At 35.7% G+C, this 13,740-nt stretch overlaps 1 protein-coding gene across 5 annotated transcripts in view; it reads right to left on the minus strand.

Annotated features, from left to right (window-relative positions):
* Window positions 1-1,732: 1,732 nt before the first annotated feature.
* ESCO1 (establishment of sister chromatid cohesion N-acetyltransferase 1) overlaps window positions 1,733-13,740 on the minus strand; it is a 74,404-nt gene continuing 62,396 nt past the window's right edge. For 4 of the 5 annotated variants that reach the window (XM_019418324.2, XM_019418322.2, XM_019418323.2 and 1 more), the window contains 4 exons: window positions 13,545-13,634; window positions 10,074-10,217; window positions 8,105-8,292; window positions 1,733-2,943 (listed from right to left, as the gene is read on the minus strand). In XM_019418324.2, the coding sequence (XP_019273869.1) occupies window positions 2,796-2,943; window positions 8,105-8,292; window positions 10,074-10,217; window positions 13,545-13,634 (570 nt within the window). In that variant the 3' untranslated portion in view covers window positions 1,733-2,795. Of the gene's footprint in view, window positions 2,944-8,104; window positions 8,293-10,073; window positions 10,218-13,544; window positions 13,635-13,740 lie in introns of those variants that run through there. The other variant, XR_002072113.2, reaches the window with a different exon arrangement.

Consider the following 13,740-nt stretch of genomic DNA (forward strand, 5'->3'; position numbering starts at 1 on the left):
ACTGCACGTCCTTGTAAACAAGGGCATAACCCATAAAACCTTGTGGTTCCTGTCTATACTTGTAGTTTCTAGAACATCTATACAGCAGGTATTTTTATAATGAACCAACAACTACTCAAGGGCAGCTGACAAATTCATAGGCATCTTTAGATCATCACAATTACAGAATCAACTTATTTTGAAGTTTGTGGCCATTAGTGGATACTCACAGTGTCCATTACTGCCTCCACCACTCTGAAAAGACCACTCTTCTTTTTCTAGTGTCACTCTTTAGCCTTCAATTGTGATATGACAGTGCTGACCATTCCTGATTCTTGAAACTCTTCCTTTGGTTTCTACCACTCTCTTCTGATCCTCTGACCTCTTCCCAGGTACTCTTCTTCAAGACTCTTAAATGATGGTATTCCTCACAACTCTCTCCTACCATGTCATTTTACAAACCTCAGGGTGGGGACATCTCCTCTAAACCTCTGAATAATTATTAAATTTCCTTAGTTCAAACTTCTCTCAAACTCTAGATCAACATATCCAATTATATACCAAACAGGTATCTCCCCTTGGAGATTCTGCAACCACGTCAAAATCTTTACCAAAATTGAGCTCATCCTTCCTAGTCCAATTCTCCCAGTAATTCTCCAGTATTCCCTTCTGAGCCAATCCATCTATTCAGTTACTCAAAATTCCAAATTACCCTAAATTCTTTGCCATGATCCTTCTCTGGCCAGTTATCAACTCTTTCGATTCTTCCATTTTGTCTCCTCAAAGTTTATCTGTTTCCTCATCTTCATCAACACATCATAACTTTAGTTCAGTGTTTCAACATTTTTCACCCAGACTCCTATAAAGCAGTCTCTTAATCTCTAAATTCCAGATTCTTGAGTTGTCATGACAATTAAATAAAATAATGCAGCACTATATTAAAGGTGTGACACATAGCAAACACTCAAAAGTTAGATGTTACTAATGCTATTCTTACAGAAACACCTAGATTGTAAAAGTTATTTGAGGGGCTGTTTCTTCAATATAAACATGAAAACAGTCTTCCTAGTAATTGTAACATTTAAACCAACCAATAGATATATATTCTCTACTTCCAAGTCCCCTAGAAAACACCAACTCTGGCTCCCCAAAGCAGCATACCATGTTTCTATGCAAACTGGATCTGTATTATGAGATTAACAGTTAATAGAGCATCTATACTATACACGAAAATTGCATGCTCTTTTTAAAAAGTTACAGTCCCTGTCAGGCAAATGATGACACCAGGGGTGACTGTAAGAGTTTAAAGTTCAAAGGCAAGGGAGTGTCAAGTCAGACCATTATGATGAGTCAAAGGGAAATATTTACACCCCTACAAAGAACAGTACAGAGCCTTATACCACTCTATAAATGTGAAAAGCATACATCTATAGGGGGATAAAATACACACCTGATAATTTAAAGCTCTAAATTTCAGCTGGTTTTTAATGAAGATATGATTATCATTTCAGCTCATAAAAATAATCTATGTTAGACCATAGTGGTGCTTCATTCTTGGGCTATGGCTCTTTCTTCAAAAGATCAGAATATTTCCATGTTAGGATTTTGCTTTTTGAAGACCAAGTTCAGAATTGTTACTGACATACTGATCCTTTGGCAAAATGGTGAAACTTTTAAGAAGCCACTATTTTAATTCTATTTTAAGGTATCAAATTTAACTCCCTGAAAAAGCACAAATGACAACACACTGTCATCACATTTATCACTTAGAAAAAGCTATCAAGTATTTTATTATTTTATTCTACATTATATACAAGGTCATAAAAGGCCACAGCAGTTTTTCAACATATAAACCCTTTAAAGTAGAGGGCACTATGAAGGATAGACAAGTATCAAAATGAAGTCCAGTAACGCAGGCATATACTCAGTGTAGTATTTCTGAGGAATAACAAAGCAGATACCAAGTCATCCATAGTTAGCTTACAACTATTCCACAGGTTTTTATAAAACCTCTTTGGGATCTGTTACTAGCCTAAGTGTACCCAATTAACATTTATTTTAAGAAATAAAACCAGAATGAAAGAATAATAAACTTTAGAGGGTATTTTCTAATTCTAGTCACTACAATAAAGCTCTCCAAGAAGGAAAGCCTCTATTCTATACCACCTTCCACTTCCTCCTGCATCAAGAATAGGAAAGAAAGAAATGGAAGAAAATGCTCAATATTCCAAATTATTCCTGCTTATTTGGAACTTTGCTTTTTTGCAGGGGTTCCTTCAAAATGTATTTCAGACCCTTTAACAATTAGCTTTGAATTCCTAAATAGGCAATATTGCACCCTCTTGAATAGTAACTCAAAAACATTGTTTTCCGCTCTGTAAAAATACAATCTTTAAAACTATAACTGGTATCAGCAGATCAATATAAAAAAATACAGTACCAAGCTACACTGGTATATTTCCATATTAAGAACTTCAAAATATACTTATCACTGAGACCATAGTCCTTGCATTAGTTTTCAGTCCACTATGAACAATTATCTGCTGCATGTAAACATGTCTAAATAACTATAGATAAAATACATCAATCATAAATTTCTGTAAAAGATAATAAAATATCTTCTTTAAAAAACAAAACAATAATAAGCTATTACTGCATTGTTTCCAATTTTATGAAAATGGAACAACCTTATGGTTGTTGCCAGTCCTGAGTTCATTGTAATAAAAATGGCCCTAGTTCCTGGTTAAAGTCAGCAACCAATCCATTCTCTTCAGTAGATGTCTTCTAGTACTGCAAGCAAGAGGCAAGAATTTGTTTTAAGTGTTATTTTGTCCATTAATAAAATTATATACCAGAAACTGACCAGTGCCACAGTACTGTGTTGCAAAGAGTTTTCCATCAGGAGTGGGATCTGAGAAAGCAATTTCTTCTTTACTCAAATATGAGCCATATATAAAGTTACTCCTATTAAAAAAAAAAGGGGGGGGTGTGAAAGGGTAAAAAAAAAAATTACTATTTTTATCATTAAAATTGGAAAAACCTGTCAAATACAATTTGACCAGAAAGACTTTTCAGGTAATGTTTATGTTCTAAAAATCATTGAAAATAACTGTTCACATAGATTATTAATAATGTGAGGTAAAAAAAATTTTAGGATGGGAATGCAAGCTAGTGCAGCCACTGTGGAAAACAGTATGGAGGTTCCTCTAAAAATAGAACTACCCCATGACCCAGCAATTGCACTACTAGGCATTTATCTATGGGATACAGGTGTGCTGTTTTGAAGGGACACATGCACCCCCTATGTATACAGCAGCACTATCAACAATAGCCAAAGTATGGAAAGAGCCCAAATGTCCATCGATGGATGAATGGATAAAGAAGAGGTGGTATCTATATACAATGGAGTATTACTCAGCAGTCAAAAAGAATGAAATCTTGTCATTTGCAACTACATGGATGGAACTGGAGGGTATTATGCTAAGTGAAATTAGAGAAAGACAAAAATCACATGACTTCACTCATATGAGGACTTTAAGAGACAAAACAGATGAACATAAGGGAAGGGAAACAAAAATAATATCAAAACAGGGAGGGGGACAAAACAGAAGAGGCTCATAAATATGGAGAACTGACAGAGGGTTACAGCAAGGGGTGGGGGGGGGGGGAGGATGGGCTAAATGGGTAAGGGGCACTAAGGAATCTACTCCTGAAATCATTGTTGCCCTATATGCTAACTGATTTGGATGTAAATTTTAAAATTAAATTAAAAAAAAATTTTTTAGGAAAGCAACAATGGTTTTAAAACATTTACTCAACACCTTTTCATGATAAAAACACTCAACAAATCAGAGTAGAAGGAACTTTCTCAACCTGATAAAGAGCATCAGAGAACATTAAAGTTAATGTGAAGACTGGAAAGTGTCCCCCAGAGATCAGGAACAAGTTAAGGCTATCTGTGTTTGCACCTCTTCCATTCAATAGTGTACTTAACTGCAGGCTCTAGTCAGGGCAAGTAGACAAGGAAAAGAAACTAAAAAGCAGATCAGGAAGGAAGAAGTAAAAACTCTCTTTTTGGACACTTTTGGATGATCTTATATATACAAAAATCCTAAGGAATTCACACACAAAAAATATTAGATCTAATTAAAAAGGGAGTTCTGCAAGGTTGCAGGATACAAGATCAAGATTAAAAAATTAATTGGGGGTGCGCCTGGGTGGCTCAGTCAGTTGAGCGTCTGACTTCGGCTCAGGTCATGATCTCATGGCTCGTGAGTTCAAGCCCCACATCAGGCTCTGTGCTGACAGCTCGGAGCCTGGAGCCTGCTTCTGATTCTGTGTTTCCCTCTCTCTCTGTCCCTCCCCTGCTCTCTCTCTCTTTCTCTCTCAAAAATAAGTAAACATTAATAAAATTAAAAAAAATTAATTGGGGCGCCTGGGTGGCTCAGTCCGTTAAATATCTGACCTCAGCTCAGGTCATGATCTTGTAGTTTCTGAGTTTGAGCCCCTCTTCGGGCTCTGTGCTGACTGCTCAGAGACTGGAGCCTGCTTCAGATTCTATGTCTCCCTCTCTGCCCCTCCCCTGCTTGTGCTCTGTCTCAAAAAATGAATAAACATTAAAAAAAATTTTTTAATTAATTAGATTTCTATATACCTGAAATTAACTATCTCAGGAGTAAGTTTAACAAAAGAAGTGTAAAACCTGGAAACTTAAATAAAGAGAAAGATAACCCGTGTTTATGAATCAGATCTATGGCTGCTTTCGCAGAAATTAACAAACTGGTGTCCTAAAACTCATATGGAAATGGAAAAGTCATTGAATAGTCAAAAGAATCTTAAAAAAGAACAAAACTGAAGAAGTCACACTTCCATATTTTGCAACATACTACAAAGCCTCAGAATTGAAAACAGTGTGCTACTGGCATAAGAACAGATCAATGGAATAGAACTGAAGACTCCAGATATAAAACCCTGACAATCAATGATTTCAGACATGGGTGCAGAGACCATTTGATGGAAAAGACCAGTCTGTTTAACAAATGGTGCTGGATATCCATATTAAAAAAAAAAAAAAAAAAATGAGTTTGGGGGCTCCTGGGTGCCTCAGGTAAGCATCCAACTTCAGCTCAGGTCATGATCTCACAGTTCCATGAGATCGAGCCCCATGTCGAGCTCTGTGCAGACAGCTCAGAACCTGGGGCCTGCTCCAGATTCTATGTCTCCCTCTTTCTGTGCCTCTCCCCTGCTCATGCTCTCAAAAATAAACGTTAAAAAAAATTTAAAAAAAAAGAAAAATGAGGTTGGATCTCATCTCACATCATACACAAAAATTAACTTAAAATGAATCAAAGACCTAAATGTAAGAACTAAAATAATGAACTCTTAGAAGAAAATATAGGTATAGATCTTTGTGGCCTTGCATTAGGAAATGGCTTCTTAGGACACCAAAAACACAAATGACAATAGAAAAAGATATACAATTTGGAGTTCAAAATTAAAGACTTTTGATTTTGAATCAAAAATAAAGACTTTTGAAGCACTTTATGTGCTTCAAAGCACATAAAAAAGATGAAAAGACAGCTATGAAATGGTGGAAAATACCTGCATGTCCATCAACTGGGATGAAGAGATAAAGAAGATGTGGTATATATACACAATGGAACATTACTTAGCTATTAAATGAACGAAATCTTGCCATTTGCAACAATGTGGATGGAGCTAGAGTGTACTGTGCTGAATGAAATAAGTCAGTCAGAGAAAGACAAATACCGTATGATTTCACTCATATGTGGAATTTAAGAAACAAAACAGAAAAATATGGGGGGGGGATGGGAGGAGGGAGAGAAAGAAAAACAAACCATAAGAGACTCTTAAACATGGCGAACAAACTGAGGGTTGATGGAGGGAGGAGGGTGGGGGATGGGCTAGTGGGTGATGGGTATTAAGAAGAGCACTTGTTATGATGAGCACTGGATATTATATGTAAATGATGAATCACTGAATTCTGCTCCTGAAACCAATACTACACTATATGTTAACTAAAATTTAAATAAAAATTTGAAAAAAAAAAATTTGGAGATCATATATCTGATAAGGGACTTGTCTCCAGAATATATAAAGAACTATTATAATTTAATAAGAAAAAGAAAAACAATGGACACAGGATCTGAATAGGCATTTCTCTAAAAAAATATATATAAATGGCCAATAAGCACATGAAAAGATGGTGAACATCATTAGTCATTAGGAAAATGTAAATCAAAACCAAAACAAAATACCATTCCACACTCATTAGGATAGCTAAAATTATGACAGGTGTTGGTGAGGATATCGAGCCTGTTATGTGGCTGGAGGGACTGTAAAATAGTGTAGCTGCTTTGATAAATAAACAGGTTGGCAGCTCCTCAAAATGTTACACAAACAGTTACCATATGGCCCAACAATTCTACTCCTAGGTATATACCAAGAGAAATAAAAACGTGCAAACCAATTACCAAGAAATAAAAACACACAAAAATTTGTACATGAATGTTCATAGATTATTCATAGCAGCCAGAAAGTATAACCAACCCAATGTCCATCAACTGATAACTGGATAAATGAAATGTGGTGGTATATGCATACAATGGGGTATTATTTGGCAATAAAAAAAGGGATGAAGCACACAGATACATGCTACAACATGGATGAACCTTGAAAACATGCTAAGTAGAATAAACCAGTCACAAAAGGTCATATATTATAGGAATCCATTTATATGAAATGTTCAGAATAGGCAAATTCATTCAGATAGAAAAGTACATTAGTGATTGTAAGAAGGTGGGGGAGAGGGAAATGGGGAGTGATTTCTAACAGGTGTGGGTTGTGGGGGGACAGTGATGGAAATGTTCTGGAATTAGAAAGTGATGATGGCTGCACAGCCTTCTGAATATACTAAAACCCACTGACTGTATAGATGAATTTTATGCTACGTAATCCCAGCTCAATATGGCTGTTTTTAACAAAAAAAAATTTTTTTATTAGCCAGGATACAGACTATCAGAATTTTCACACTGTAATCTTAAAGGAGGGGCAGGGCGCCCGGGTGGCTCAGGTGGTTAAGCATCTGACTTCGGCTTTCCGCTGATGGTGAAGAACCTGCTTGGGATTCTCTCTCTCTCTCTGTCTCTCTGTCTCTCTCTCTCTCTCTGCCCCTCCCCCACTTGTGCTCGCTCTTGCTCTAAGTGAATAAACTTAAAAAAAATTAAAGATAAATAAAACTGCTTTTCATTTAAAAAAACAAAGGAAGGGCAATGCCCTCATATTTAGGACTAGTATTTCAGCAGCTGCATTTTCCAGGTTTAGTTTTTAAAGAGCTAGAAATATACCTGCCTGCACTCATCATGAAACGTGTGGGTAGATCTGAGCCCTCCTGGATCATTATTCACAATAAAATAAGGGGGAAGAGACCAGAAACACATTAAGGCTCTAAGATTTCTAGAGCCTTATGACCTCACAATGATGAATTACTTTGAAAGCTATACCTACAGTAATCGCAGACAGGGATTTTAGGAATAAACAAAAACAAGAGACTGACATGAAAACCTCATCTGCATGATTAATTTGAACTTCCATTAATCTGTTAGCAAAGGTACTTTAAAAGAACAACAACAAAAAAACATGCAATTTATCTGAGTCTTTTCCTCTATACCTTTAATTTAAAATCAAGCAATAAAAGCAAAAAGAAAAACTAATAAGAGACTTAAATAATTTACAAATAATATTCTTAAATTGAGACAAATTTTCCTAAAAGCTAAATTCCCAAAAAACTTCCCACACTGATCTGATTTTCTTTAAAATTCTCTGATATTGAACACAGTTTGAAATAAGTGGGTTATTTTGCCCTAATATAGTTACAAGTAAGCAAAAATGGTTTAACAGTATTTAACTGATAGTGCTTTCTCCCCCCTCAGATTAACTTCACATAAAAAACACAGATCCAATATGCTGACAATATTACACAAATTTTAAATTAAGAAGATAAAGATTATACATTTAAGATTAATTAAATGCCAATCTTTATACTAAAAATCTGCTGAAATCTTAGAACAACAGAAAATGACTTGAAGAATTACATTCAAGTTACCTTAGGCATTCAATCATGCGAGAGGCAATTTTCTTCCGACGCATCATGCTGAATACCCATATCCGACTGATCCCACAGATTGCAGGCTCTGGCAATGTTGAGCAGCACCAGGCTTTTTGCCTTTCAAATCTGACTTTTTCTTCTTCTGACCTGATAACTGGAAGTTTCTCTTCTATAACTCTGTAGCCCTAATATATCAAAATTAGAGGAAAAAATTTTAAAGTAAGAAAATTATCAGTTGTCTAGTACTAACCTTAGTGAGGAGATCACTACATGTGTCTGGCTTCTTAAACTATGGGAGTCACGTATATTTTCACTCCCACTTTAGCAGGAAATAGACCTGAATCTCCATTCCATTCTAATTCACTTACTAGTTATGTCACCATGAGAGAGGTAACTAATTAAGATTTGAGATCCTCATCTATAAACTAGAGATATTTTTCACCTCTTTCAGAAAACTGTTGAGAAATTAAATAAGGTAATACATACAAAATACCTTGCCATCATGGCTGGCCCATAATGGCAACTGAATGTTATTTTTTTCCTCTATTACCCACATTCCAAGGACCAGCAAAGCACATGTGAAGAACTCAGCAGTCATAACAACTGTCTGTGTGATTGCTGCCACAGTTTTAGGGTTCACAGCTATGCAAGAACTAGGAATAGGAATGGCAGAAGAATCAAGAGTTTTAAAAGCTGCTTTCCCCACACTCCTGTCACTTTAAAAAAAAACCACCAAAGTGCTTTAAAAAGCATGATGTCTCCTCTACCAGTCTAGTTGGACAACAACCAGCCTTCTGATGGGACATGGTACAAAACTTAAAACAATCAGACAATACAGTGAAGAATTAACAACAAACAGCCATTACATAACTATCTTCTAAACACTGCAAAAATCATTTGTGGAACTAGGCAGAACAGAAATGAAAAAAATACAAGGGTTTGCACTACGTAAAATTAACTCAATTTCAATATGGCAAACTCTGCAAGCCATTTCATATCAAATTTATATCCCCAAATCACCTTATCAGCTATTCATTTAAATCAATTTTGTTAAAATAGACAAGATTCATAAAGCTATACAATTTAAGGCTGAAATTTTTTAACATATAGAAATTAGTCCATGAAGACTTGTTTTGACTTTGTTTCGTTAGAAAACTTTATGATAAAATATACATTTGCAGGCAACTATTTATATACTAAAAGATACCAACTGAACAGAAGTCAAATCCAATGTGCACTGAATTCATGAACAAGAGCTCAGCTGAAAAAAGCCAATTTAAATAAGGTATGCCTTCTGTGAGCATAAACAGAATCTTCTGTTCTCCTAAGTTGGTCTATTAGTACATAACTTACCCAATGTGAGCATATACCTTTTATTGTGATTCTTTTATTTAGTTTTTGTACAATTTGGCTCCTAAATACAAACCAAATTCTTACCTAGCACTCAACCAAAGAAGTGGTGATCTGTTCTGGGGATGGGCAACTTTTTATAAAGAAAGGCTTTGTAGCCCACCTGACTTCTGCTGCAACTATTCAACTCAGTCTTTGTAGTGGAAAACCAGCCACAGACAATATGTAAGCAAAAGGATATCACTATTTTACAGTAAGATTTTATTTACAAAAACAGGCTGGGTTTTGTCCTCAGGCAACAGTTTGCCAACCTTTGCTTCATTCCAGTACTAAAGCGACTGAAGCATACATTACATTAGTCTCCAACATGGAAACTTCCTACACAAAATTTTACAGTGCTTTCCATTTATAAAATTTTTATTTTATATACTAACTTGAGAAACTAATTCTCACGCAAGATACAATTCCACTTAATAAAAAATTACAGGAAATCTGACATTCACATGCTTCCTTACATCAAATGTTGATAAATTTACCAGGATTATGTTATTCAAGTTTACACAGTAAACCCTTTAGCCACCAAACTACATATGAACACTCTTTAAAAGTCACTTACCCACTGGATATGTTCCGCAATTAGGCAACCAACTACTTTTTTGTCATTAGAGATAAACAGAAGTGTTTTAGTTCTGGAATAGCACATTAGTGGAGCCTGTTGGAAACCTAAATCATTATCAACCATCTCTCTAATCTCGTCAACCTGCCAAATAAAGAACAGTATTTTTTGTAACAAAAAAAGCAATGTATAGATGTAAAAATATACTATTACAGTTCAGTAAGTTGAGTATATTATTCGAAGCAGGACATTGTTTAAAGAGTTCTTTGGGGGGCACCTGGGTGGCTCAGGTGGCTCTAGGGATCAAGCCCCATGTTAGGCTCTGCACTGAGCAAGAGAACCTACTTAAGATATTCTCTCTCTCTCAGTTCCTACTCTCTCTAAAAATAAAAAAAATTTTAAATTAAAAAAATTGGAATGATTATGCTGACCTACTGACCTGTTTTTCAAGGCCTGCGGAACAATGTGCAAAATGAGGTAAAAAATGGACAGTAATGCCAAGACCAGCAGTCTAAAGAACAAAAACAGTGAGAGTTTCTACAACGGACAATAAGAACATTAAAGCGTCCCATTAGAAGCATCACGGGTTTGGGGCGCCTGGGTGGCGCAGTCGGTTGGGCGTCCGACTTCAGCCAGGTCACGATCTCGCGGTCCATGAGTTCGAGCCCTGCGTCGGGCTCTGGGCTGATGGCTCGGAGCCTGGAGCCTGCTTCCGGTTCTGTGTCTCCCTCTCTCTCTGCCCCTCCCCCGTTCATGCTCTGTCTCTCTCTGTCCCAAAAATAAATAAAAAACGTTGAAAAAAAAAATTAAAAAAAAAAAAAAAAAGAAGAAGCATCACGGGTTTGAGAACTGGAGAGAGCTTCACTGGAATCTTAGCCAGGCAAGCCACTTTTCTTTCCAAGCCTTAATTAGTACTCTCATCAGCAAAATGGAAGTGAGAGGAAAGAAACACATGTTTATTCCTTATCAACCATTGACCAGATATTATCTTACTTAAATCCAACATCTCTTCAAAGTCTATGGTTCCTCACTTTACATGTGCAAGGAAGAAAATTCAAAGGTAACTTTCTCATGTCAGATACTGGACATCTAGAAAACCAAGGAGCAGAGATTTGAATCCTTAAATACTAATATGACATCAAACCATGCTTCTTGTAGTTTACCTCCTAGAACTGTGGTCAAGGTCAAATACAAGCTCTAGCTCTTGTAGGCACTAAAAGGTTTTTGTAAGTACTCAAACATTACTTCTTTCCCCAGTTTAAAAAAAAAAAAAAAATGCAAGAGGCACCTGCGTGGCTCATTTGGTTAAGCACCTGACTCTTAATTTCTTAGATCATGATGTCACAGTTTATGGGATTGAGCCCCAGGTTGGCTCTGCACTGACAGCATGGAGCCTGCTTCGGTTTCTCTCTCTCTGCCCTTTCCCTGCTCAGGCTCTCTCAAAAATAAATAAACACTTAGCAAATGCAAATAATCAGTCCAACAAATACTCATTTGTGTTACTAAGTTTAAAATGAAAATAACCCCTAAGAGCATTAAGTCTTCATACCTCTGACATGTAGAATACCATGTAATAAATCCTTTATTCAGGGATGAAAACTCAAGTCCTTTTAATCCTAGAACAGGAGCCCATAATACAACTCATATTTCAGTTCCTAAAGGCAAATGACTCACAATTCCTTAGATTTTCATTTTTAACCCATTATGGGATATTAACTAGTAACATACTGCATTGTTACTAAGATTCTGTCCTGAGAAACTAAAACGAGGATGTTCTTATTTACTTAATATTCTTAGTTAAGAAAAGTCCAAATGCCACATGTGGTGGTGTAGCAACTGTTCATTTCCAAACGGTAATGGCTGGAATTCCAAAAACTACATAATTTACATTTAGTCAATCACTAATCCAATATTAACTAACAAATATTTGTTTTTATGACAAGGATCAATGTTTCAAAATATAAGACAGGGGGCATAGTTATGTGTCATTCTAAATGCTATTGTCTATATTATTAGGCAGTGGTGTAGTATGGGGGCTTATTTGGTTATCTGAGATTGTCCCGTCATAGATAATACAGGGTTATCTGAAGTCAAAAACAGTAAGATAAAGTAGAATGTTAGCTATATTTTCAAATTATAGGGTTAAAATGTTTCTTTCAACCTCCCTTTCAAGTGAAGTTATCCTAAATTTAAAAAAAAAAATTGTTTTTAATAGGTATTTATTTTTGAGAGAGAGAGAGAGAGACAGAGTGTGAGCAGGGGAGGGACAGAGAGAGGGAGACAGAGACTCCAAAGCAGGCTCCAGGCTCTGTGTGGTCAGCGAAGAGCCTGATGTGGGGTTCAAACTCACAAACCGCGAGACCATGACCTGAGCCGAAGTCAGACGCTTAACCAACTGAGCTATTGGTTAAGTTATCCTAAATTTAAAGAGGTCCAATTGTTAATCTAAAAATAAGCATAAATAAATCATTTTTCTTGCATTTTCTAGACATTCTGGACATAGCTCAGTGAAATTAAGATTTACATATAGACAACTGGACCCATTGCTGTACATTACAAAGTACTTCTGAAAACGCATGTGGAAATTGGAAAAAAAAAAAAAAAAAAAAAGATACTTGATGTAATAGAATGATTCCAGACTTCATTACCTCTCTGGTTTATTTCTCCAAACCTTCAAAGTATGGAACTCTAAGTTGGAGTAAAACCTGGTTCACACTAGATAAGAGGATCTTTTTAAGTTTTCTACATTATAACTATAAATCAGAATATATCTTTTTTTCTCTTAACATTATATGATTACCTCATGCTTAATCTCAGAATTACTACTATTATATCCTCTTCTGCAATAAGCTTTTATTTAAAAATTTACTCTCAGGGTGCCTGGGTGGTTTGGTCAGTAAAGCATCTGACTCTTGATTTTGGCTCATATCATGATCTCACAGTTCATGAGGTCGAGACCCACATTGGGCTCCACGCTGACAGCACAGAGCCTGCTTGGGATTCTCTCCCTCCTTTTCTCTCTCTCTGCCCCTCCCCTGCTCGCTCTCTCTCCCTCAAAATAAATAAACTTCAAAAAATAAAAATAATAAAAATAAAAACTTACTCTCAACATGAAACTTTAAAATTGTTCATTTTAATTTTCAAAGTTATTCACATTTTAATTATAATTCTGATTCTTGAAGTCACTTATGTGGCATCATAAACTAGCATGCCTATTATATCATCACTCAATTTACTGATAATATGGGACAGTAATCAATTCACTAAAAATTTATTTCACATATCCCAAACCCATTACAAGTTTAAAGCATAATTTTTCAGTTGGGTTGTATTCTTTATTCTTTAAATGCTTATTGCTTGTTTTCAGAATTGGTGTTTAAATATGCTATGCCAATAATGCATTATTACCCTGTTAAAAGTGGCTACAAAATTACATTATCCATTCTACACGAAATTTCACTGAAAATTTACCTTTTTCAGAGCATACTTTGGGTCTTCAGGAAGAACCATTATTATCCTGCCATCAGGATATTCAGCCAGAATTCTTTCTTTTTTCCAACCCTAGATATAAAAAACATGAATGAATTTTGTTACCATATTTCATTTATCATATTCATGTACAAGAAGAAAAATATATTGCTGTGTCTAAAAGTTGCAAACATGGAAA

The sequence above is a fragment of the Panthera pardus genome, unplaced genomic scaffold (assembly GCF_024362965.1).
Source record: "Panthera pardus isolate Hobbes unplaced genomic scaffold, ASM2436296v1 HiC_scaffold_15, whole genome shotgun sequence".
NCBI lineage: Eukaryota > Metazoa > Chordata > Mammalia > Carnivora > Felidae > Panthera > Panthera pardus.